General features: G+C 41.2%; 1 protein-coding gene across 2 annotated transcripts in view; it reads right to left on the minus strand.

The window, feature by feature from the left end:
* The window catches only part of LOC114233229 (A disintegrin and metallopeptidase domain 3-like), a 95,491-nt gene extending 71,161 nt beyond the window's left edge, over positions 1–24,330 (minus strand). For both annotated transcript variants that reach the window (XM_054720318.1, XM_028152478.2), the window contains exons 1-6: positions 24,227–24,330; positions 23,513–23,595; positions 16,123–16,178; positions 9,973–10,051; positions 5,411–5,487; positions 4,781–4,955 (exon numbers count right to left, since the gene is read on the minus strand). In XM_054720318.1, coding sequence (XP_054576293.1) covers positions 4,781–4,955; positions 5,411–5,487; positions 9,973–10,051; positions 16,123–16,178; positions 23,513–23,595; positions 24,227–24,329 — 573 coding nt within the window. In that variant the 5' untranslated portion in view covers position 24,330. The remainder of the gene's footprint in view (positions 1–4,780; positions 4,956–5,410; positions 5,488–9,972; positions 10,052–16,122; positions 16,179–23,512; positions 23,596–24,226) is intronic.
* Positions 24,331–24,889: the final 559 nt, after the last annotated feature.

A 24,889-nucleotide genomic window follows, 5' to 3' on the forward strand; every position in this document is an offset into this window, starting at 1 on the left:
AGTCAGAGGGGAGTGCACTTCAGAACTCACAGGAGCTTGCTCACGGGGTAGCTGGAGTCTTGGTGACCATGGGACCACAGCTGTGGTAGCAGGTCCCTGGCAGGGGTGGTTATAGAGTCCCAGGTGTTATCTGAGGGCACCCTTGTTGGAGGTGAGGCTGGGCTCCCATTTACAGCAGCTCTCCCCTTAAAAAAAAAAAAAACAAGGCCTCTGAGGAAGAGCCGGCCTCCCAGGACTGTTTGCAATGGTAGCAGAGGCTGCCTAGTTAGGCGAGCCTGGTTATCCTGCCCCAAAGGTCCTGTGGGATCTAACTGTGCCATTTCTCTCTCTCACACACACACACACACACACACACACACACCATGACCACACACTCCTCCTTTGCTCCCTCCCTCACTCACACTCTCTCCCTCACTGCCGCCTTCTTCCTGCCTCTGTAGTTGGGTCTGGGGTGTTATTGACCCATTTGTGGATGGAGTCTCCTCTCCGAGTGTCTGGTTATGTGGCTCACTCTCTAGCACATTGGCCGGACAGGATAAAATTCACCTGTCAAGACACGACACAAAGGGAACAAAACACAAATGTACTCATGACACCGATAACCCCAATGTAAGTGACCACCAAAGAAAAGAGAATTAGTGGAGAGAGAATAGAGCACAAATGATATCAAAGGGAGAAAAAATGTTATGATAGATAAGAAAAAGAAGAAAAAGGAAAAAAAAAATATATATATATAGGGGGAGAAAACATCAGAGAACAAACAGGTAAACCAAAACAGGTAGACCAAAACAAACACCAAATACCCAGTAAAGAGGGTGGGGGAAGAATATTATATACAGAAAATAAGGTTAAGAATTGGATGAATATGGAGAAGATCTCAGTTCAGTATAGAAGAAGTAGAAAGGGGATGAGTGGATAAGAAGAAAGAGATTGAGAAGAAAATAATAATAATAATAATAATAATAATAATAATAAAAAAAATCATTTTAAAATGGTATAAAAATAACAAATAAAATAAGATAAATTAGAATGATGGAAAAATAATGTGAAAAAAATAGAAAATAAAGAAACAAATGATAAAAGTAAAATAAAGAAAAAAAGAGATAACAAAATAATAATAAAATACAATACAATGAAATGAAAAACTGAATTGTTGTTCCTTTGGCTGGCATAAGATTCCAGTCTTTCTGTACTGTCTGGGTTTCTCAGTTTCCTGTTGCTGGACTGAAGGCCTTTCTTTAGGCCAGTCCCTTTGGATTCTTAGGGACTATTCAGATTTTTTTTAATCCCTTGTACCATTCAGGCTGTATTTGGTTGCCTGGAGACTGGAGGGAGGGGCTATCACTTCAGGAGAAAATGGCTGCCCAGGTCCCGGGTGTCAGGTATGACTCAGTGCCATACTTGCTGCCACTTCTCCTGGACCCTCTCCTCTCCCCAGCCTCTCCCCAGACTCCACAAGTCCGCACCTTCTCCTCCACCTCAGCCATGGGAGAGTGTCCATATCCGAAAGGTCCTATGAACTAGGTTGAGTGAAGAAAAGCAAAGGCCACAGAGAGGGGAAAGAGCTGCACCTCTGCACCTCAGGCTGCCCCCTCTGGGCTCAGTCTTTCATGACTGTGGACCCAGATCTAGAATCCCCTGCCACCAGCAGTCCTGCGGACCTCCTTTCCACAGTCAGACACTGTGCCTGTCCCACCGGACGCTCGGTGCTGTGAGGTTTCCCTCTGACCCTCTGGGTTTGGAGGTCTGGCAGTTCTCTCTAGGCCAGACCCTTGATTTTACCTTTCTCCAGGGGTCCTCTGCCTTTCCCGACTGCAAATTGTCTCACCAGCTGAGTCTCCTTCCCCAATTCGGAGTGGATGTTATTCTTTTCAGCTGGTCATTCTATCTGCTCCGGGACAAGGCTCAGGACACATCCCTCTATTCTGCCGCCATTTTGTCCTCTGTACCACAGCTTTTGATCCACGTAGACTGTTTCCAGATCTTGGTTGTTGTAAATTGTGCTGCTATGAATATAGCAGTGCATACATTCTTTCAGATTGGTGTTTTGGGTTTCTTAGGACATATTCCTCAAAGTGGGATCACTAGGTTGGGTAGGTATTGCCTTTTAGCCTCCAATATGGCTGCTATAAAATTCATGCCATTCTGTATCTTATTAATGTATTAGAAAACAGATTCTTTATATCAGTAAAGAAACTCAAATAATTCTGGATATTTCTCTTGGGTTATTTTCTGATTTATTCAACTCAATTTTCTCTAATATCATTGGAACTCCTACTGTAGCACCCAAATTTAGATTTTAATTTAATATGTTATCTGCCAAATTTTCAGATCATTCACTTATCTTTGTACTTTACTTTTTGTGTTCTCACTGGAATTTTATCTTATGAACTTTAGGTTGACTGTACATTTTTATTATTATGCTTTTAATTTCTAAGAACTGTTATCTGCTGAATGTCATTTTTTACTCTGTTCTTTATTTTGTAGATAAAATATTTTATCTTACCTCTCTAAAGTCTAAGGACCTTTTCTATTTTATTACTCTGTCATTTTTATTACTCTCTGTATTATTCTGATATATTTTTGGTGTCTCAACTTTTAATTTTTTTATTTTTTTCATGTCTCTGTCATTCATATTAAATTCTTCCATCATATGTCTGCTGCCCCTTCATATTAGGAATTGAGCATGTAACAGCTTATTCCAACATCTGTGACCACATATGGTGTTTAAGAGCTGTTGTCTTCATAGAGGATGATTTATCTGGGTTGTAGATTGGAAAAACCTTGCTTTCAATGTAGTCAATTTTGATTCTTTTGGCTGATGTGATTCACTACTTGAAAGGTATCTTCGATACACTTCCAGGAATGTTTAAGCCTGATTCCCAATATCGAGGGCTGTAAGTTTAACTTAGTCATACTACTTTCAAATTAGTATTTCTCCTCTTTTGTGACATACAATAGCACATTTGTGCCTGGTGTCCCAAAAGAAACAGCCTTCAATTATCTGTCAGTCTACCACAGAGGCAATTGATTAGGGGAAGATCACAGGATTTCTAAATACTTATAAAACTTATTTTCAACCAAGTCTCTTCATTGGTCTACCTTTAAAGTCACTTCTTAAGAAATCTGGACATACAATTACAGAAATGTTTGTGTAGTACTGCAGTATATGTATCAAGTTTCTTATAGCTTGTCTCTCTTGCCAATTTAAGATTTAGCGTTTTGGAGCCTAAATCAGTTAGCTACCTCTGTTCTTCAACTTCACACGTTATTACTACTCTTCTGTTCTGTTTGTGCTTATACATATATGCCATTAAAAAAGAACATTTTCACTTTATTGGGCTCTAAGGAAAAGTCTGGGGTAAATATATGTGTCCAACATGCTTTTAACAGATAATCCCTTTCTTGCATTTTGTTTTATTTCTATTCCTTTTTTTAATTGTTGTTATAATGAAAGTGTTCACCTTGGTTATAAATTTGTGTGCACTTTCATAAATGCAAAATGTGCCTAAAATATAGCTTTTATATTATTTTTGTTTCTGTTAAAAATCTGTTATATCAAAAATGTTCACTTTATATGTGCTACTTACAGCACTAGTGCATGTGAAAATATGCTTAATTAAACCTATAGATTTAAGTCTATCAAATTCAGAATGAAAATAAACTATCGAGTTCCTCTGTGAAAGAAGAAAATTCAAAAACACATGTCAGCACCTATTTATCTCCATTCCTGCAGTGATAATCCTGGTTACTTCTAGGTTCTGAAATTTTTGTCTGTATTTTATTTTATAATTGCACTTAGTTTTATATCTGAAACTTTCTAATTACTTCCAATTACCTTGTTCCAGTACATTAGAAAATATGATAAATATTAGCAGTAGCAGGAGTGATATTTTAAGTCTATGCATAAATATATAAAAAAGTGTAACAGAGTATACATCAAAATAAACGCAGTGGATTGCACAACAACTTTCACCTCTAGGCAATGGCATTAGAGTATATTCTTTCCTATTTATACATATATTTAATATTTTAATCATTATTAACCAATACTATTTCATTTAAAATAATTCATGTAAAATAATTTAATAAGTGGAAAATGCATTGTCCTCTTAAGAGCAAAAAGAAAATTTCCTTTAAGAGCAAGAAGAAACATGTATGGTTAAATCATTTTTTTGTTTAAAATAATCTATACATTTATAAATCTACATTTGTAAGTAGATATAGTCAAAGAATTGGACCAAAATTTTCAAAATTCTAAGATTACTATCTCTAGATAATGATATAGGAAAGCATCTTGACTTTTTTCTACTTTTACATTTTCTATCAAAATAATACTATTTTACAAAGAAAAATATCTATTGGCAAAGAAAATACTGACAAAATTATAATTACCAAATCTGGGTATCATTCTATTAGTAGTATGCAAATTCAGTAAAAATTCAATTATATATATATATATATATATTTGTGTATATATATATATATATATATATATATATATTCATGCATAAGAATATTTGCGATTAGGGAAATATAAGAATGTTCATCTTTGAAGTATGTGTGTTTATTACATTTCTAAATTTTATATGAATAAACATATTTTTATTCACATATTAATAAAATATATTCATATAACATTAAAAATAAATATTTTACCTGAGAAGGTTTTAATATAATTAATATCAGTTTAAATTTGTTCTCTAAATGTAACAAATTTATGTGCGAATATGTTTATCAAAAGTAGCAAAAATGAAGATTTCAAAAAATGTTTGCTTACTTCTGACTTCACAAGAATCCTGTAGGCCTCATCTCCCAAATGGATCATAGGATAATTGTCTTGTAAGGGTAGAAAATCAGCTTTATTCTTTATTTGATAAAGCATATGCTCATACTTAGCTGAGGATTCCAATGGTTCAATTCCATAACTGACATTCTCCAACAGCAATAATCCCCTAACATAAAAAAGTATAATGGTAATTAATATGGATTTCAAACTGAGAAATGCATATCAATACTAAATAAAAACATATTAGAGAAATTTGATCTTTATGGTCTAATTTAATCAAACAATCATCCCATTTTACTCAAATTAACTTTCAACCCAATTTTATATATCCTATCTATTATGGCATTTTTAAGTCACTGTGGTTCTAATATGGCTAATAAGTATGAGTATTCTTTATACTAGTAGATTTTTCCTGAATAAATTTTATGACTATAAGCCTAGGATAGAGACAACAAAATTTTAAAAAATGTAAGAGGAGGATGAGGAAAAGAAAGTATATCTGAAGAAACACAAACAAAGCCTATATTTTCTTTGCTTTCACTCTATAACTCAAGGAATTTGGAAAAATTAAAGTGTTACACAAGATTGTCAATCATGCGCATCTCTGGAATTTGCCATTACCTGAGTCCAGAACAGGTGCTAAGTGTCACCACTGATAATGGAATCTCTGCTGCATATCCTTGATATAAGCAATGCCCCTAAACAGGAGTACATAAAGGTACATTAATTTGTAAATAAAACTTGGTAGAGATTTTTATTCCCTTACTAGAGGCCTGGTGCATGAAATTCATGCATGCGGGTGGGGTGGGGAGGGTCCCCTCAGCCCAGCCTACACCCTCTCCAATCTGGGAACCCTCAGGGGATGTCCGACTGCCAGTTTAGGCCTGATTCTAGGAATCGGTCCTAAACCAGCAGTGGGTTTGGGCCTAAACTGGCAGTCAGAGATCCCTCTCACAATCCTGGATCACTGGCTCCTAACCACTCACCTGCCTGCCTGCCTGAGCACCCCTCACTGTCCCCCCTGCCAGCCTGGTCGCCACTAAGTGCCCCTCTGTCAGCCTGATCACCCCTAACTGCCTCTGCCTGCTGGCCTTATCTCCCCCAACTATCCCCCCCCCCCCGCCAGCCTGGTTGCCCCCAACTGCCCCCCCCCAGCCTGGTCACCCCATGCAGCCTGCTGCTCAGTTGTTTAGTCAGCCCTCACTAACCCCCCTGCCAACCTGGTCGCCCCATGCAACCTGCTGCTCGGTCATTTGGTTGCCCCTCACTAACACCCCTGCCAGCCTGGTTGCCCCATGCAGCCTGTTTGGTCTTCCATTCAGTTGCGAAGGTCACTTATGCTTTTACTAGAGGCCCGGTGCACGAAATTCATGCACGGAGGGGGTTTGTCCCTCAGCCCAGCCTGTACCCTCTCCAATATGGGACCCCTTGAGAGATGTCTGACTGCCCGTTTAGGCCCGATCCTGGTGGGATCGGGCCTAAACGGGCAGTCGGACATCCCTCTCACAATCCAGGACTGCTGGCTCCCAACTGCTTGCCTGCCTGCCTGCCTTCCTGATTGCCCCTAACCGCTTCTGCCTGCCAGCCTGATCACCCCATAAACCACTCTTCTGCCAGCCTGTTTGCCTCCAACTTCCCTCCTCTGCCGGCCTGGTCACCCCTAACTGCCCTCTCCTGCAGGGTTGATCACCTCCAACTGCCCTCCCTTGCAGGCCTGGTCCTTCTCAACTGCCCTCCCTTGCAGGCTGGGTGCCTCCCAACTGCCCTCTCCTGCTGGCCATCTTGTGGTGGCCATCTTGTGTCCACATAGGGGCAGGATCTTTGACCACATGGGGGCAGATATATTGTGTGTTGCAGTGATGATCAATCTGCATAGTACTCTTTTATCAGATAGGATAGAGGCCTGGTACAGGGGTGGGGGCCAGCTGGTTTGCCCTGAAGGGCGTCCTGGATCAGGTGCGGGTTCTCTTGGGGTGTGGGGTGGCCTGAGCGAGGGGCCTGTGGTGGTTTGCAGGCCGGCCACGCCCCCTGGCAACCCAAGCGGAGGCCCTGGTATCTGGAATTTATTTTCCTTCTACAATTGAAACTTTGTAGCCTGGAGCGGAGCCAAGCCTGGGGCTCCCTCTGAGGCCGGCCGGCAGCCATTTGTGTTGGGGTTATAATTGAAATTTTGTTGCCTTAAGCGGGTAGGCCCAGCCAGGGTGTGCGGAAAGCTTTGCTTCCCCTGTTGCCGGCGGCAACCCTGGCCTGCACTCTCAAGCTCCATTCTGCCGCCATTTGTTTGAATTTGTTTACCTTCTATAATTGAAGCTTTGTAGCTTGAGTGGAGCCTTAGGCCTTGCTAGGGCAGGCGGAAAGCTAGGCTTCCTCTGTTACCTAGGAAACCTTGCTCTCTGTGGCAGTAGCCATCTTGGTTTGGGTTAATTTGCATACTCGCTCTGATTGGATGGTGGGCGTGACTTGTGGGCGTGGCTTGTGGGTGTGTTGGAGGTATGGTCAATTTGCATATTTGCCTATTAATAGAGAGGATATAGATTGTTTTTTAATCCTCACCTGAGGATATTTTTCCATTGATTTTTAGAGAGATTCAAAGGGAGGTGGAAAGAGAGAGAGAAGCATCTATGTAAGAGATAAACGTCGATTATTTGCCTCCCACATGTGCCCTGACCAGGACCAGAGATCAATCCTGCAACCTAGGTAGGTGCCCTTAACTGGAATTGAACCTGGGATCCTTGTATGCTGGTCGATGCTCTATCCACTGAGCAAAACCGGCTAGTGATAAAGTTTTGGGTTTTAAACTTACTTCCTAGATAATATAAAATGTGCAGATTTCTGAATTAACCAATGCTATTCACCAGATATCCCATTTCTTTTTTATCTATCTACAGTTCCTTCCTCTTAACACTCTTCTGCCTATTCTTGCTATAATTACAAATTCTACAATTTTGATGGAATTTTTTAGAATTGAAGCCAAAACCAGTCTAAATAAATAAATAAATCCTTGACAGACACTTTCTTATCTTTCCTATCTCAGCTGCATTTCTTAAATGCATGGTCTGTAACTGCTGATTTCATATAATTGACAACAATCATTTGACTTCTAAATTACCCAAAAGTTCATTAATTGACATTTCCTCAAATTTTCCTTAATATATCACCTTATTGATAATCCTTAGTTCAAACTCTCATCCCCATGGACTTTCATAGCAACAGTCTTCTCAGGTTCTCCCCCAATATTCTCTTTTGGTAAATACTCCCTTCTCTTCCCTTAAAAGTCTAGTGATGTCTGAATCAGTCCTGTTCCTTTGTTAATCCTGTGCTATTAAAACTATTAGAAGCATCCCATTCTTTCCTATGTGTTTGCTTATGCATTTTAAGCTCCCATTCATACATCTCCATCAGTAACCATTTGATTTTTTTCTCAAAACTAAGCTAAATCACTATCCACACCCACTGCCAGTAGTTGAACACACCCTGCTCCATGCTATCTCCACCTGCACTGGCGCCAGCAGCCATTGTAGCTACAAGCCCATCACAAAGTACAAGGTTTACCAAACTCTACATAGCAGCAGAGAGCAATTCAGACTTTCAGCTCCTGGCAGTTAATTTAATGGTAACCCTCCTTACTCCTCTCATTGCTGGGCTTTGGGCTATGGGGTGAAGAATGGGGTTGATATTACTCTACATCCCTTCTGGTCTCAGCTGAATGCCTGCTCACACTAAGCTAACTTGGCTGGACAATCCATTATCTCTCAATACTGTTTGACCCAGAGCAATGAATTTCAACCAGTGTGCTGCAAGAATTTTTAAAACATGCCATCCCTGACTATGAGTCAGGAGTACAGATCTCTTTTCCATTAGACTGTGAAATAAAAATAATGACAGCAGCCAACACAACAGTAGCCATCCAGTGGAAATGAATCAAAACTATACCTATTTTTTGTCAGATCAGCCAAAAATAATATATATTTTTGGTGAGCTGCAAAATTTTTGTAATTAGTTAATGTGAGCCATGAGATTAAAAAAGGTTAAAAACCACTGACCTATAGTATTATTTCCATTTTACTCTGTACCCTTCAGTAGAGTCTTACCCAAGCACATATGCTGCCTAATCCTCAATCAAGAACATAAGGCAACTACCCTCCCACCAAAACATTCATCTCTAGCCCTGTCTCCTTCAAGTTCTTAACAGCTGCAGCATCCCTGAACTCTAATCTCAGTGGTTGCCTGGTTCCATTTCCATATGCAGTGCTTAAGACATTATTCACAGTCAGAAAGTCAAGTTGAATGTGAAACTCACTTTTTAGGTGCTCTTTTTCTCACAGAAAATTTCTGATCTGTCTATTGTCAAATCTCTAAAAACAGGTACCTCATGTATAATATTTTGTTGTGCTTTCTACTTGGAGTTGGTTAGTATAACATGCTATCCCAGATACCATTTTTTGTTTACTTATTTTGTTTTTAGCTTATTTTTATTGTTGAGACTATTACAGGTGTCCCCCATTTTCTCCCTGTCCCCCCTTCACCTGGCTCCCATCCCAAAGCATATATTTTAGTCTCTCAATTTCAATACAGGAATTGAATTTAACCAATCATTTGTCAAACATTGGTTTCTTCCCAATCATATGTTCTGGCACAATGAAAACCTTGCATACTAAAGCTAACTTTATCACATGCTTTGAAAAGTTCTTCACTCCTACCTGCATCTAGAGTTACAATTGAAATTCCTATGTTTCACACTGAACATATTCAGTTTCTGTATCTAATATGCTTTTGTGTCCTCACTTTCTCAGTGGCCAATCTACAATTTCCACTATTGCCTCCCCACTTAGATCCAAGGATATATCAATTTAAACTATTCAATGTGTTTGGGTTTTTTTTTTTTTTAGCTTTTTTAGCACCTTCGTCTATTTTTTGTTTGTTTGTTTGTTTGTTTCTTCTCAAACTCCTACTAATACTTCCAGATATTAAATGACCTTGAATAAGCAACTCCTAAATTTTAAATTTAAAAAAATAGTTGTTCTATTCCATATGATTTTATTGTAATTGCCACATTATACTTGGATTTTTTTTATCTTTTTGCCCAATAAGTCTGTGGAGTATAAAACATTCTTTTTGTCCCCACCAATGGCATCTTAACCATGTAAAAAATATAATCTACACAGTATAAAAGCCAAACTTACCTTTTCAAATGAAGAATCTGGATACAACTTTCCTGACTTATTGTATGAATATACCAGAAAATGAGGATGCAAAAATGACCTAATTCAACCAAGAAAATGACATTTCATTGTATTATTTCATTGATAAAATTAAGTTACAGAATCATGAAATTAAACAAAATTTACTGTTAATTATACAAGTTCAAAAAAACTAATATAGACTCATCAAATATCAAAAAAACTAAATAGACTCATCTTTCCATGATTGAAATTGCTTTCTAATAGCATACAGTGTATATAAGAAAAAAGAATAATCAGTATAAGCAGACACTAGTATGGAAGCTGTAATGACACAGCTTCACCTGAAGTAAAAACCAAAGCTACCAGGTTCCCACCACAAAGTTTACTTTTAGATTTAACCATCAATACATCTAATAACATAAGTATGCCAGTTAATATTTACTAAAAGATAGCCATCCACTGATAATGACAAAAAATATATGCTTTTATCATTAGTTTTTATGAAGTTACTAGAGGCCCAGTGCAAGAATTCGTGTACGGGTGGGGTCCCTCGGCCTGGCCAGTGATCGAGGCCTATTGGGCTGGCCGGCTGGCCAGGGGGAGGAACCCTGGGAGGTTGGCCAGCTTGTCAGGGGCTGGCTAGGGGCTGGGAGGTTGGCTGGCCTGGGGGAGGGATCACAGGAGGTTGGTCGACCAGTGGGAGGTGCTGCAGGTGGGAGGGGCTCTGGGAGGTTGGCCAGCCGGGGGGAGGGGCCGTGGCAGGTTGGCTGTGGGAGCACACTGGCCACTAGGGGGCAGCTCCTGCATTGAGCATCTGCCACCTGCTGGTCAGTGTGTGTCATAGTGACTGGTCAACCAGTCATTCCGGTCATTCTGGTCATTCCAGTCATTTGGTCATAACAGTTGCTTAGGCTTTTATATATTTAGATGCTGTGGTAAAATCAACCCCAGTGTTCTCATTGCCTTAAAACAGCAATGGATGTTTTTTGCACATTTACTTCAGTTTCAGCTACATGCTACCTTCGTTTTGGAACCCAGATGTGTTCCAAGGAACACAACTTTCTTTTAGCAGAAAAAGAAAAATAATTATAGAAGCATACAATAGTTCTCAAAGCCTTTCTTTAGAAGTGGGATACTAGTCATACCACTCACGTTTCCTAAGCTAACCTAAAGGATCTCTGTAGACAAACCCGATATAAACATGCTACAAAAGTTCAGCCTTCCTACATGTTTGTCATTAATTGTTTAAATTATTCTCAGAATTATACTTTTTTTATCATTCAAAAGAAAAAAAGGCATAAAAATATTGATCTAATATAATATACAGACTTTGGGTGATAATGATACATCAAGCCAGGATAATCCTATATAATAAAAGCCTAATGTGTAAACTGTCCCTTAACTGGGAGTTTGACGAGGAGTTTGACCAGGGGCAGGGCCAGCCGGCCAACTGCCTGTGGCCCCTCCCCCGAGTCGGTCCTGCCCCAGCCACCAGCAGCAGCAGGCAGCTGGGGAAAGGGATGCCCTGACCAGCAGCCAGCAGCCGCTAGGGACCCTACCCATTTCATTTACTGGGCCTCTAGTCATTTATAAAAATATATCATTTTGATGGAGGTTGTTGTTAACATGGGAGTCTATACATATATGGGGCAGGGGGCATGTGAAATATCTGTGCATTACAGTCAACTTTGCTATAAACCCAAAACTGCTCTACTAAGTAAAGTATATTTAAAAATATATAATGAGAAAAATATATGAATATGCAAGCCACATATAGATAAATGTAAATAGCCAATAAAATTTCAGAGTAGTTATTTAGGGAAATACAAACTGATGTTAAGATGAAATCAGGGAGAAACCAAGATGGCGGCATAGGTAAACACCTAAACTGCTGCCTCGCACAACAATTTCAAAACTACAACTAAAAGACAAAACGCACATCATCCAGAACCACAGGAAGGCTGGCTGAGTGGAAATTCTACAACTAGAAGAAAAGAGAAAAGCACACTGAGACTCAGAGGAGTTACAGGAGGCAGAGGAACTGAGACACGCACGCGTGTGGCGAGGACTGGCAACTGAGTGCGCAGCTGGCTTTCTCAAGTGAGAGGGAGGCAAAAGCTCCCGACTGTGCTGAACTCCAGTTCCGGGTGAGACTCTGGGGACCCAGACTCATTCGGGGAGAAACTGGACTGTCAGAAAAGAGAAAAGCACACTGAGACTCAGAGGAACTGCAGAAGGCAGAGGTACCAAGGTGCGCGCACAGAGAAGGCGAGCAACTGAGTACGCAGCTGGCTTTCTCAAGAAGGAGGGAGACAAAAGCTCCCGACTGCACTGAACTCCAGTTCTGGGCGAGACTCTGGGGACCCAGAATCATTCGGGGAGAAACTGGACTGTCTGGCAGTGGGCAGAACTCGAGGGAGGCTTTCTCTCAGAGGTGCTTGCAGTGATTACCATGGGACACTGAGACACAGGGGCCTATTAAGGGCAGTGTTGACTGGAAACCAATGCTGTCTGCTCCGCCCTGAGACTCCACCCCATCCAAGCTGAGCACAGAGGCTTTTTCAATTCTTGTCTCATAAGGTTGTCTCTAGCATAGAAGTTCTCCCAACATAGACACAGCTAATCCTCACAGACAATTGGCCTGGAGGTCAAGTCCTCCCAGTGATACCAACAACAATCAAGGCACAACTACAAGACTGTGCACACAGCCCACAAAGGGGTGAACCAAGAGTGTCCACCTCAGGTAACTGGGAAGGCTGAGCCACTGGGCCCTATAGGACAGCTAGCACACAAAGCCACTCTATCAACTCAGGGAAGCAGTGAAATGCAGAGACGAAGAAACAGATCACAAATGAAAGAAATGGAGGAAAGCAAATGAGTGGATATAGAGTTGAAAACCATGGTTATAAGGTTTTTCAAGAATTTCTAGAAAAGGCCGATAAATTTAGGGAGACCCTCAAGGATATGAAAAAGGACCAACTAGAAATTAAGCATACACTGACTGAAATAAAAAATATTATACAGAGATCTAACAGCAGACTAGAGGATCGCAAGAATCAAGTCAGATTTGAAATACAAAGAAGCAAAAATCACTCAATCGGAAAAGCAAAAAGAAAAAAAAATCCAAAAGTATGAAGATAGTGTAAGGAGCCTCTGGGACAACTTCAAGTGTACCAACATCAGAATTATGGGGGTTCCAGAAGAAGAGAGAGAGCAAGATACTGAACACCTATCTGAAGAAATAATGACTGAAAACTTCCCCTACCTGGTGAAAGAAATAGACTTACAACTCCAGGAAGCGCACAGAATCCCAAACAAGAGGAATCCAAAGAGGACCACACCAAGACACATCATAATTAAAATGCCAAGAGCAAAAGACAAAGAGAGAATATTAAAAGCAGCAAGAGAAAAACAGTTAGTTACCTATAAGGGAGCACCCATACGACTGTCAGCTGGTTTCTCAACAGAAACTATGCAGGCCAGACGGGAGTGGCAAGAAATATTCAAAAGTGATGAATAGCAAGAACCTACAACCAAGATTACTCTACCCAGCAAAGCTATCATTCAGAATTGAAGGGCAGATAAAGAGTTTCACAGATAAGAAAAAGCTAAAGGAGTTCATCACCACCAAACCAGTATTATATGAAATGCTGAAAGGTATTCTTTAAGAAGAGGAAGAAGAAAAAGGCAAAGATAAAAATTATCAACAACAAATACATATCTATCAACAAGTGAATCTAAAAATCAAGTGAATAAAAAATCTGATGAACAGAATAAACTGGTGAATATAATAGAATCAGGGGCATAGAAAGGGAGTGGACTGACAATTCTCAGGGGGAAGGGGGTGTGGGGGGTGTAGGAAGAGACTGGACAAAAATCATACCTATGAGTGAGGACAGTGGGGGGGGAGGGGCGGTAAGGGCAGAGGGTGGGGTGGGAACCGGGTGGAGGGGAGATATGGGGGGAAAAAAGAGGAACAATTATAATAATCTGAACAATAAAAATTTATTAAATTAAAAAAAGAGATGAAATCAAATATTTTAGTACATCATGCAGGCTTTTGGAAATCTAAGTTGATACCATCTTTTCAGAAAGACACTGGCAATGGCTCTAAAAATCTTAATATACTAGAAAATGTGAATATTAAATCAGTTACTACATGCAAATTGCTGAGAAATGTGCCCAGCAAATGGTATGTGTTCAATAAATGCCAGTTACTTTTATTGTTTTTATTATCATCACTATTGTCATTATTATTCAAACTTCTTGTTTCAAAAACCTATTTCTTGATATCAAGGCTACCAAACAAAATCTATATTATATAAAAATATATATACAACTAGAGGCCTGGTGCACGAAATTCGTGCATTGGGGGGGGTATCCCTAAGCCTAGGCTGCACCCTCTCCAATCTGGGACCCCTCTCACAATCCCAACTACTGGCTCCCAACTGCTCGCCTGCCTGCCGTCCTGATTGCCCCTAACTGCTTCTGCCTGCCAGCCTGATCACCCCCTAACTGCTCCTCTGCCAGCCCAATTGCCCCTAACTGCCTTCCCCTGCCAGCCTGGTCACCCCAAACTGCCCTCCCCTGCCAGCCTTGTCACCCCTAACTCCCCTCCCCTGCAGGCCTGGTCCCCCCCGCAACTACACTCCCCTGCAGGCCTAGTCCCCCCAACTTCCCTCCTCTGCCAACCTGGTCACCCCTAACTGCCCTCCCCTGCCAGCCGCATTGCCCTTAACTGCTCTCCCCTGATGGTCTGGTCCCCCAACAACTGCCCTCTCCTACATGCCTGGGTCCCCCAAAACTGCCCTCCACTGCAGGCCTGGTCCCCTGCAAATGCCCTCCCCTGCAGGCTTGGTTCCCCCCAACTACTCTCCCCTGCAGGCCTGGGTCCCCCCACCCAACTGCCCTTTCCTGCAGGTCTGGTTGCCTCCAACTTCCCTCCTCTGCCCTCCCCTGCAGGCTTGATCACCCACAACTGCCCTCCCCTGCTGGCCTGACCACCCACAACTGCCCTCCTTTGTAGGCCTGGTTCCCCCCAACTGCTCTCCCCTGCAGGCCTGGGTCCCCTCCCCCCACCCCAACTGCCCTTTCCTGCAGGCCTGATCGCCTCCAACTTCCCTCCTCTGCCCTCTCCTACAGGCCTGGGTCCCCCCAAACTGCCCTCCCCTGCAGGCCTGGTCCCCCACAAATGCCCTCCCCTGCAGGCCTGGGATCCCCGCCCCCAACTGCCCTTTCCTGCAGGCCTGGTCACCTCCAACTTCCCTCCTCTGCCCTCCCCTGCAGGCTTGATTGCCCACAACTGCCCTCCCCTGCTGGCCTGATCAACCCACAACTGTCCTCCTTTGCAGGCCTGGTCCCTCCCAACTGTCCTCCCCTGCTGGCCATCTTGTGGTGGCAATCTTGTGTCCACATGGGGGCAGCCATCTTTGACCACATGGGGACATCCATCTTGTGTGTTGGAGTGATGGTCAATTTGCATATTATTCTTTTATTAGATAGGATAATGCTTATTGCAGGGCTCAATAGCAATAATCCCTGGAAATTACCTCATTACCTATCAATATTACATGTTTTCTAATTTTATCTATTAAAGAATGAGTTACAAAATACACAAAGAGCAAGAAAAGAAGCACCATTTTTTATAAGACTTGCCAGTTGAAATTGAGAAAGGTACACCAAAAGTTATTAATATTGATTTCCTAGAGTGAAGATGGATTATAGAATATTTAAGACATTAGAAATACATGCTATTGCAAAATGAGAAAAAAGTATTGTAGAATATCAAGTAAAATTCTTAAAATCATATAAATATGTGAAATAACATGAAGATAAAAAAGCTAAACATAATCAAATAAAATTATATCCTTAATTGTTGCAATTATGGTTGCATTTTAAGGAGTTACACAGAGTAATCTTAATATATCTAACATACCTTAATATTTACATCATTAAGTTAGAATTTGGCTTGAAAATTAAATTTCAAATCTCAAAATCAAGCTGAAATTCTAGTCTGACATGGTTCATGAAGAAGATATAACATGTTAAAGATATGAAATATTCATGCCTTTGTTTAGTCTCAATTTAGGGTAGTGACTATACAAATTTAAGACACTAAAAACAACTATATGAAAAAGAATGGCCACTTACTGTTTTTTAAGATGGAGAGTATATGTTTTCCTGTTAATTTGGATGGCATAAATGACCTACAAGTATTCAGAGAGAAAGTAAAATTAAAAATGTGAAATTCTTCAATTCAAAAGCCATACTTTTTTTTAAATGCACTCATTCATGTAAACCAAGATTGTATCATGCATGTGTCAAAATTATATACATATATAAAAGTATATTGCTATCTTTCTTTAATCACAGGATGTATGACAGAAATTCAAGGAGTATAAACCTATTTCAAATTAAGAGCATTTGTCATTTTGCATTTATTACCTATCACAATCAAATGTAATTTAAAATTACATTTAGAAATGCTAAGGAACCTTGAATTTTATTATCTTTTTTTTCTCCTTTGCGGTTTCTATCACAGATACATGGAAAATTCGAGGATATAATGCAGGTCCCCTTTAAGGTGAAAGGGAGTAGCCATAACTGTCAGAAGCACTGCCTGCTCACAGTCTTTCACCTGCTGTTCTCTTCAGGATTTGCCTCACAACTTTCAGGGACAGTCCACGTTTAATAAGATGCCCCCTCCCTCCAGCTCCAGATTTTTCCATGGGTCATGCCAGCTTCCCTCTTGTTGAGACTCAGTTGATTCTCTCCCCATCCCTGTTTATTTTCCCTCCCCTTCCACAGTGTTCATCACAAGGGCAAACCCTAATTTACACAAATCCCCTCAGAGACTGCAGCTCAGAGAACATCTGAGCATCAGCATAAAATATCCATTTCTTAGGTGGTAGCACACAGTTAATTCTGGTAAATGTTCCATATTTGTAAAGAACGTGAATTTTGATACTGGGTGCACTTTTGGGATAATGTCATTTTCAACCTAGTGTTCAATCTTCTGTAGTCTATTGAAAAAGGCATGTCTGCATTTCCAAGATTATTGTGACATTGTTTCTTTCTTCTTTTCGTCTGAGTTTTTGGCCCTGCATATTATTGGAGCTTTGTTTTGGGGTGCAAACAGATTTAGTATGTTGATATCTTCAGGATAAATTAATCACATTATCAATAGCTTTTATTCCTAAAAGTGTTTCTTAAATTCTACTCTGATATTAGTATAGTTGCACCAACTTACTTTTGATGTTTTCAATTTTATCTTTTGATCCTTTTTGATGGAATACATATTTTTTAATTTTACATGTTCATCTAAAATTTAGACGTGCATTTTTTTATATTTATTGTTGAAAGTATTACACGGGTCTCCCATTGAGCCCGCATTGCCTGCTCCTGCCCGACCCTGCCCCAGGCCTTCACTACCCTACTGTCTGTGTCCATGGGTTATGCATATATGCATACAAGTTCTTTGCTGATCTCTTTCCACCCACCAACTCCCTCCTTCCCTCTGAGATTTGACAATCTGTTCCATGCTTCTATGTTTTGGGATCTATTTTGTTCAACAGTTTATTTTGTTCATTAGATTCCACATATGATTGAGATCACGTGATACTTGTCTTTCTCTGACTCGCTTTTTTTGCTAGAGATAAAACCATTCTGAAAGATAAAACCAAGTTGCAATTTACAGGTTGAATACATTTCATGATGTGTTTTGTGACTTGATTTGTATATATACAAATTATGTAGAAAAAGAATAGATTTGAGTACTACTTCATTTAGTATCCTATCTTCATTCTATTGTTTGAGAATAAATCTGTATAATTTGTCTTCGACATTGTAGAAATCTGATAATGGCATCACCAAATAAATAGTTATCTAGTTATTCAAGGCAGAAGCCTGGTCCATGCAATAGCTGGTCCTATGTTTTACCTTCTAAACCCTACTTGCTCTACATTTCTGTTCCTTAATTTTATATTATGAGGTATTGAATAGAATGGATATATAGGCACTCTGCCTTACTCTGGCCCTAAAATGAAATGCTGTACTGTTTATAACATTCAGCATGACACTTAGAGTTTCCTGTTGTTGGCACTGCTATTTTGCTTAGATTCATGTAAATCACATTGAATCTGTTCTCTTCTAAAGTGAAATATTTTGTATTTGGTGAGTGTGTGTGTGTGTGTGTGTATGTGTGTGTAAATGTGTGAATAATTTTATAAAATGCTCTTTCTGGATACAGTCATTGACTTTTTAAAATGTTAGTGTGATGAGTTATTTGAATAAATTTTTCTAGGATTACTCTCTTGCAGAGAGTAAAGCTACTTGGTCATAATGCTTTACAATTATTTGCTACTTTCACTTTTGAAATATTTTGTAAGTGAAAGGACCTATAACTTGATTTTCTCACACTTTATTTGTCCTCTATATAACAGTTACTTTGGCCTCTTAAAATGATACTAAATATCTGAAGGATTAGTTAATTATGTTCTATTCTCTGAAAAAGATACTTATCTTTCCTTGAATATTGTTTAAAGCCTTAAAACCTTTTGACTAATAGGATTTTGTGGGCAACTTATTAAATTATTAATAAAAATATTTTCATGATTATAAGAATCCTATATAATAAAAGCCTAATATGTAAATTGTCCCCTCAACTGGGAGTTCAACCAGGTGTTCAACCACTCGCTATGACGTGTGCTACCACCAGGGGGCGGCATGGAACATGGCGGGCATTGGTGATGTGGGGCTGGCAGCGGGCAGCAGTGGAGGCACTGCTGGCCCCAATGGGCCCCAATAAGAGTGGGACCATAGCAGAATGGTGGAGCACGTGAGCGGGTGGTGCCAGGCCAAGGCAGATGCAAGCAGGGTCCCGATCGCCCATCTGATCACCCTGCAGATGGTAACCAGTGGCGGCGGTGGGGGACAGGGCTGCTGCCCGGCTTCCAGGCGCTGAGGGAGCCGGGCAGAGGGGGGGTGGCGGGGGGAGGGGGGCGGCGGCCCAGATCAATTGCCTCCAGACAGCGACCAGCAGCCAGCAGGCCCTGATCGCCCAATCGGGGAGGGGCCCCAGGCTGAGACGAGGAACTGGGGTAGGTGGTAGCGACCAACCTCGCCCAGCACCCGAGTTGGGGGCTGCGACCTCTTGCTGGCTACCTGGGGACAGTTGTGACCGGGACAGAGGTGCAGTGAGAATGTGGGGTGTCCACCGAGCTCACTCTCACTCCCCCTGCTATGCTCCTCTAGGATGCCAGGGCTCGAGTGTCAGGGAAGCCCCTGTGCTCAGATGCTGGGTGCCCACAAGAAGCCCACCCCACACCCACGTGGCCTTTTCTGGGTAAGCCGGGCCACAGCTGCTGGGACTGCAGGGGCCAGTCGGGCTCCCCATGGGTTCGCACAAGAGCCAGTCCGTAAGGCTGGCCGGGATAGAGTGTGCTGCCTGCCTGGCTTCCTTGCGGTGCTTCTGGGCAGCCCAGAGGCCCAAGCTGCGCCCCAGCCTGTGATGTCTGGCCACACTCACTGCATCTTCATGTGGGAACTCCGGCGCCATGACTCAGGCGGAGGGGAGCGCACAGGGGCCCAGGGCCCAGGTGCTGTCCAGGGCCCAGGGGTCAGCTTGGACCTGCTCTTCCATGCCAGACCCTCACACTTCAATGGCCGGCCAGGCCTAGGGACCGCACCCATGCACAAATTACATGCACCAGGCCTCTAGTAATATACACTTGAGTGGCCAGATTATTATGTGTTCAGAGATCATAATAATCTGGCCACTCAGTATATAATGAGATGTTGCATTTCTTCAAATGTTTTTATAAATATGTTCTTCAAATATTTTTAAGAGAATTATGACTTCTTGATAGAGTAAGATATTTATCATTAAGACATGGAAATATTTATCTTGTTCTGCAGGCTGCTTCTCTCATGTCACTTTATGAACTCACATTTACTATTTGATTTTGGTTTCAATTTAAAAATTGTATATTCTTTTATTTCAATCTATTTGTCTTATTTATTTAAAGAGTATTTCTTACAGACAGCATTTAATGTTTTCGTTGAAAGATAATCTCTGACTTAGTTGCAAAGTTTACACCAATTACTTTTAATGAAATTTACATATTTAAGTATAAGCCAACTCTCTTGCTATTTATCTTTGGCACATGTTATGTCCTGCCCCTCCACCCCTGTCCCATTTTTCTTTACCTGTGGTTTTCTACTGAAATTGGATATATCAATATAAACTATGGTTTTAATATAAACACACATGCATATTTATGCACATCCACACACGTGTACACACACACCCTACAATCATGTTTGTGTGTGTGTACACCTACATATTTTCTGGAATGGGCTAGTGAATTACGTATAAGTAGTGAAACCCCTGTCACAATAAGCATACCAAGCATAGATATTGACTACTAAACATTTCCCTCTCCCCACTAATAGGAAACAGGCTCTTTAATTGAAAAACAGATAGCTAAAATCCAACAAAAATAGATTAAACAGTGAAAAAGAAAACATGGTAACAACTGAAAAATATAATGGAAACAAAAGAACACACAGAGGTAATAAAAATTGCTGGCTTAAAAACACTCTATCAAGAATTTAATTTTGTAATTACAAATCTTCTCACAAAGGAATCTCCAAGTCCAGAGATATTCATTCAATGGTGAATGCACTAAACATTTGAATAAGGAAAAATACTAGTCTTACAAAAATTCATGGAATATAAAGACAGAACACTTCCCAATTAATTATATGAGACAGTATAATCCAGATATTACAACAAGATAACTATACTCTGAGGAAGCAAAACACTTCTCATGATCATAATTTCAAAGCCTTAAAAATATTTACAAATTAAATGCAACAATAAAATATATCATGACAAAATGTCCTTTATCCCAGGAATGAAAGGTTACTTCACTACACTGACAGGAAATGTATACCTACATAGACACATTGATATATATACTTACTAGAAGCCCAGTGCATGATATTTGTGAATGGGGGGGTGTCCCTCAGCCCAGCCTGCACCCTCTCCAATCTGGGACCCCTCAAGGGATATCTGACTGCCCATTTAGACCCGATCTCTCTCTCGATCCCTAAATGGGCAGTTGGACATCCCTCTCACAATCTAGGACTGCTGGCTCCCAGCCACTTGACTGCCTGCCTGCCTGATTGCTCCTAACCACTCCCCTGCCAGCCTGATTGACAACTAACTGCTCCCCTCCCGGCCCTATTGCCCCAACTGCCCTCCATTGCAGGCTTGGTCCCCCCCAACTGTCCTCCTCTGCAGGCCTGGTTGCCCCAACTGCCCTCCCCTGCAGGCTTGGTCTCCCCAACTGCCCTCCCTTGCAGGCCTGGTTGCTCCCAACTGCCCTCCCCTGCTGGCTTGATCTCCCACAACTGACCTCCCCTGCTGGCCATTTTGTGGCAGCCATCTTGTGTCAACATGGGGGTGGCCATCTTTGACCATATGGGGGCGGTCATCTTGTGTGTTGGAGTGATGATCAATTTGCATATTACCACTTTATTATATAGGATATGTATCTCTAGATACATAGTTCTATTGACAATTTGAAAACCTTCCAAAAAGCTAATAAAGGTCTTTCATGAAATGAACAGCCAACATCATACTTAATTTTAAAATATTGACAATTTCTTCCTACAGTAAAAACAAAAAAACACAAAAGCATTGATAAACTAGATGAACTATTACCTGCTACTCAACATCATAGTGGATTCCTAGACAGTACTAAAGAATGATATTTGCAATTCATATCCAATTGGCCTATTAACATTCTACATATCATTCGTCATCACTATTTGGGGAATGCCAAATAATCTAAAAAGGATAGCAGAAAGGGAATAAAATGAACAAAATTGCAAACAACAAAGATTGAGAATACCAAGTGTTAGTGAGGATGTGGACTAACAGAAACTCATACACTCCTAGTGGAAATCTCAGACCTGCCAGAATGACTGCCTACAATCAGTAAATCAACAAATAACAAGGATTGGCGAGGAGGTGGAGAAAAGATTACCCTAGAGCACTCTTGATCAGAAGGCAGCCACTGTGGAAAACAGTATGGAATTTCCTCCAAAAATTGTAAGTGGAACTATCTTTTGACCCTGGGATCCCACTTCTGGAAATATATGCTAAAAATCTGAAAACACCAATTCAAAAGAATATAATGCACCCCTATGTTCAGAGGTGTGTTATTTACAATAGCCAAGATCTGAAAACAGCCCAAGTGTCCATTGGTAGCTGAGTGGATAAAAAGCTGTGTTACATTTACGCAATGGAATACTATGTGACTATAAAAAAGAAGGAAACCTTACCTCTTGCAACAGCATGGATGGACGTGGAGATTATTATGCTAAGTGAAGCAAGCCAGTCAGTCAAAGACAAATACCATATGAACTCACTAATATGTGGAATCTAATGAACAAAATAAATGAAGGAACAAAAGACAAACAGAGGCATGGATACATGGAACAGACTAGCAGCAGTAAGAGGGGGTTGGGGAGGGGGAACTAGAAGAAAGAAGATGAAAGGATTAGTCAAAGAACATATATGCCTAACCCCTACCAGTGGTCGGCAAACTCATTAGTCAACAGAGCCAAATATCAACAGTACGACGATTGAAATTTCTTTTGAGCACCAAATTTTTTAAACTTAAACTTCTTCTAACACCACTTCTTCAAAATAGACTCGCCCAGGCCGTGGTATTTTGTAGAAGAGCCACACTCAAGGGGACAAAGAGCCACATGTGGCTCGCGAGCCGCAGTTTGCCTACCACTGCACACAGACAAAAGACAAAAGTGTGGGAATGGCCAGAGGGAAGGGACTGAGGGCAAGGGCAGCCTGGAAGTGGCAAAGGGGAGAAAAAGGGTACACGTGAACTTCATATGGCATTGTGTGCCCACCACCCAAAGTCAAATCATCTTCCCTCACTGTAAAGTGGGCTCACTTTATCCTTTCCTACTCCAACCACCTCCTTTCCCTCGGTTGTCTGTGTCTATGAGTTTTTGTCTGTTTTTTCATTTGTTGCTTTTGATTTTATACAGCACATACGAGTGAAATCAGATGGTTCTTCACTTCTTCTGACTTATTCTGCTTAGCATGACATGCATCCAATGCGTCCCAAATGGCAATATTTCATCATAATGACTGGATTTTTTTTTATTTGGTGCCATAAAGTGAGACAGTCAGACCATCATTCTATAAAACCTGCCTCCGTGTCTAATAGTTTTCAGTTGGCAATTCATGCTCCTCTCTGGCCCTGCCACTGAGGCTTTAATCCTTGGATTCCTGTCACATTGCTGAGGACCTTCAGAATTTCACAATTTTCATATACCACTTGAGAAATTAAAACAATCAAAACATTTGCTCTCATTCAGATAAAATGTCACTTAAACACATTAATTAGAAAACAAAATTTCACAAAGGGGTATTCATGAATTAACTTGGGTTCTGCAGTCCAGTAAACATAAAACTTTTTTTTTTATAAAGTGATTTCTTAATTACTTGTGTTTCTGAAACATCGGCATCATTGGTGGTGGCTCCGAGCTTCCATGGCACTGTAATTTGCAGATGTGATGTTTCAGAGTCTGCAGTAAGAAAACAAAAGGAGACATATGTAATACTTTAAACAATAAAGAATTTTTAAAAATAAGTAAAAATAAACATGGCTTATACTATTTAAAAAGAAGAAGAAGAAGGTGTGAGAATTACCAGGGCGTAGCATCCGTCATCTTCATTTATTTGTCCTCTCCTATCATGTCACTCTGAACTTCCAAGACCCAACACACACACACACACACACACACACACACACACACACACACACACACCGTGTGACTCCAGGAAGAGGCCCCTCTCATGGGAGAGTATTGCCCTACCACTGTCCAGAGACACCTGGGACTCCCTGACCTCAACCCTGACTGGGTGAGGCAGTGCTGGTCTCAGGACCCCATCCAGACTCTCTAAGTCCCCACTGCCCCAGAAGCAGGGTGCCCTCTCCTGCCAGTGCAAAGTCAGGTAAGTGAGGGCCAACTGCCCAGGCCTGCTCTGAGCCCTCCAACCACCAAGCTCAGCAGGACCCTGAAACTAGGCGGCTCTGACAGCATGACTGGGGACCCCCAGCCTGGCCCTGGGATCTGGAGCAAGAAGGGAGACACTCGCCTCCCCCAGGGACACTGTGCTGGGCGGCCCTCCTATGGCGCAGGTTCCCCCACTTACAATGGTCTGCGAAGGTCAACCTGCCTAGGCCTGAGAGGATCAGCAAGAGAAACAGCATTGCGAGCCAGGTGACCCTCGCCACAGTGCAGGCAGTTGGTGGCATAACTGAGGCGTCTCGCGCATGTGCAGGGGGCTGAGTTCTGGGCCAGGAGGATGGAGTCTGAGACTGCCTGGCCCCGCCCAACAGAGTGGACCCCGCCAGCCAGCGAGCCTGCCTCCTGCCCGGTGCTTTATTTCTCCCAGGCTGACATTTTAAAGGTCTTTGGGGAGTAATTTTCGGTTATAAAGCCCCTTTCTCCTCTGGAAGCAGCTATTGGTGGTGAAGTTCTTGGCAATATGAAGAGTTCACTTCATCGCTTTCTGCTACAAGAGCTGAATTACTGCATTAAAGGAAAAAGCCAATAGAAATCCACAATATGTTTAGTAGCAGTTGCCTATTTTAATCATATCTACTGCCCCATGTCTCAGATCTAAACAAATGCAGACGTACCCATGAACATAAAGGTATATTGTTTAAATATATATATATATAAATCAATTCTTCAATTGTGAGTAAGTTCATTTCTTAGAAAATTCTTTGGTTAAACAAACTAAATTTAAAAACTAAGTATGAAATGTGTGTATATATTCGTTTTAACCCCCCAGTATCTTAATACTTTAATT

Source organism: Eptesicus fuscus, chromosome 8 (assembly GCF_027574615.1).
Source record: "Eptesicus fuscus isolate TK198812 chromosome 8, DD_ASM_mEF_20220401, whole genome shotgun sequence".
NCBI lineage: Eukaryota > Metazoa > Chordata > Mammalia > Chiroptera > Vespertilionidae > Eptesicus > Eptesicus fuscus.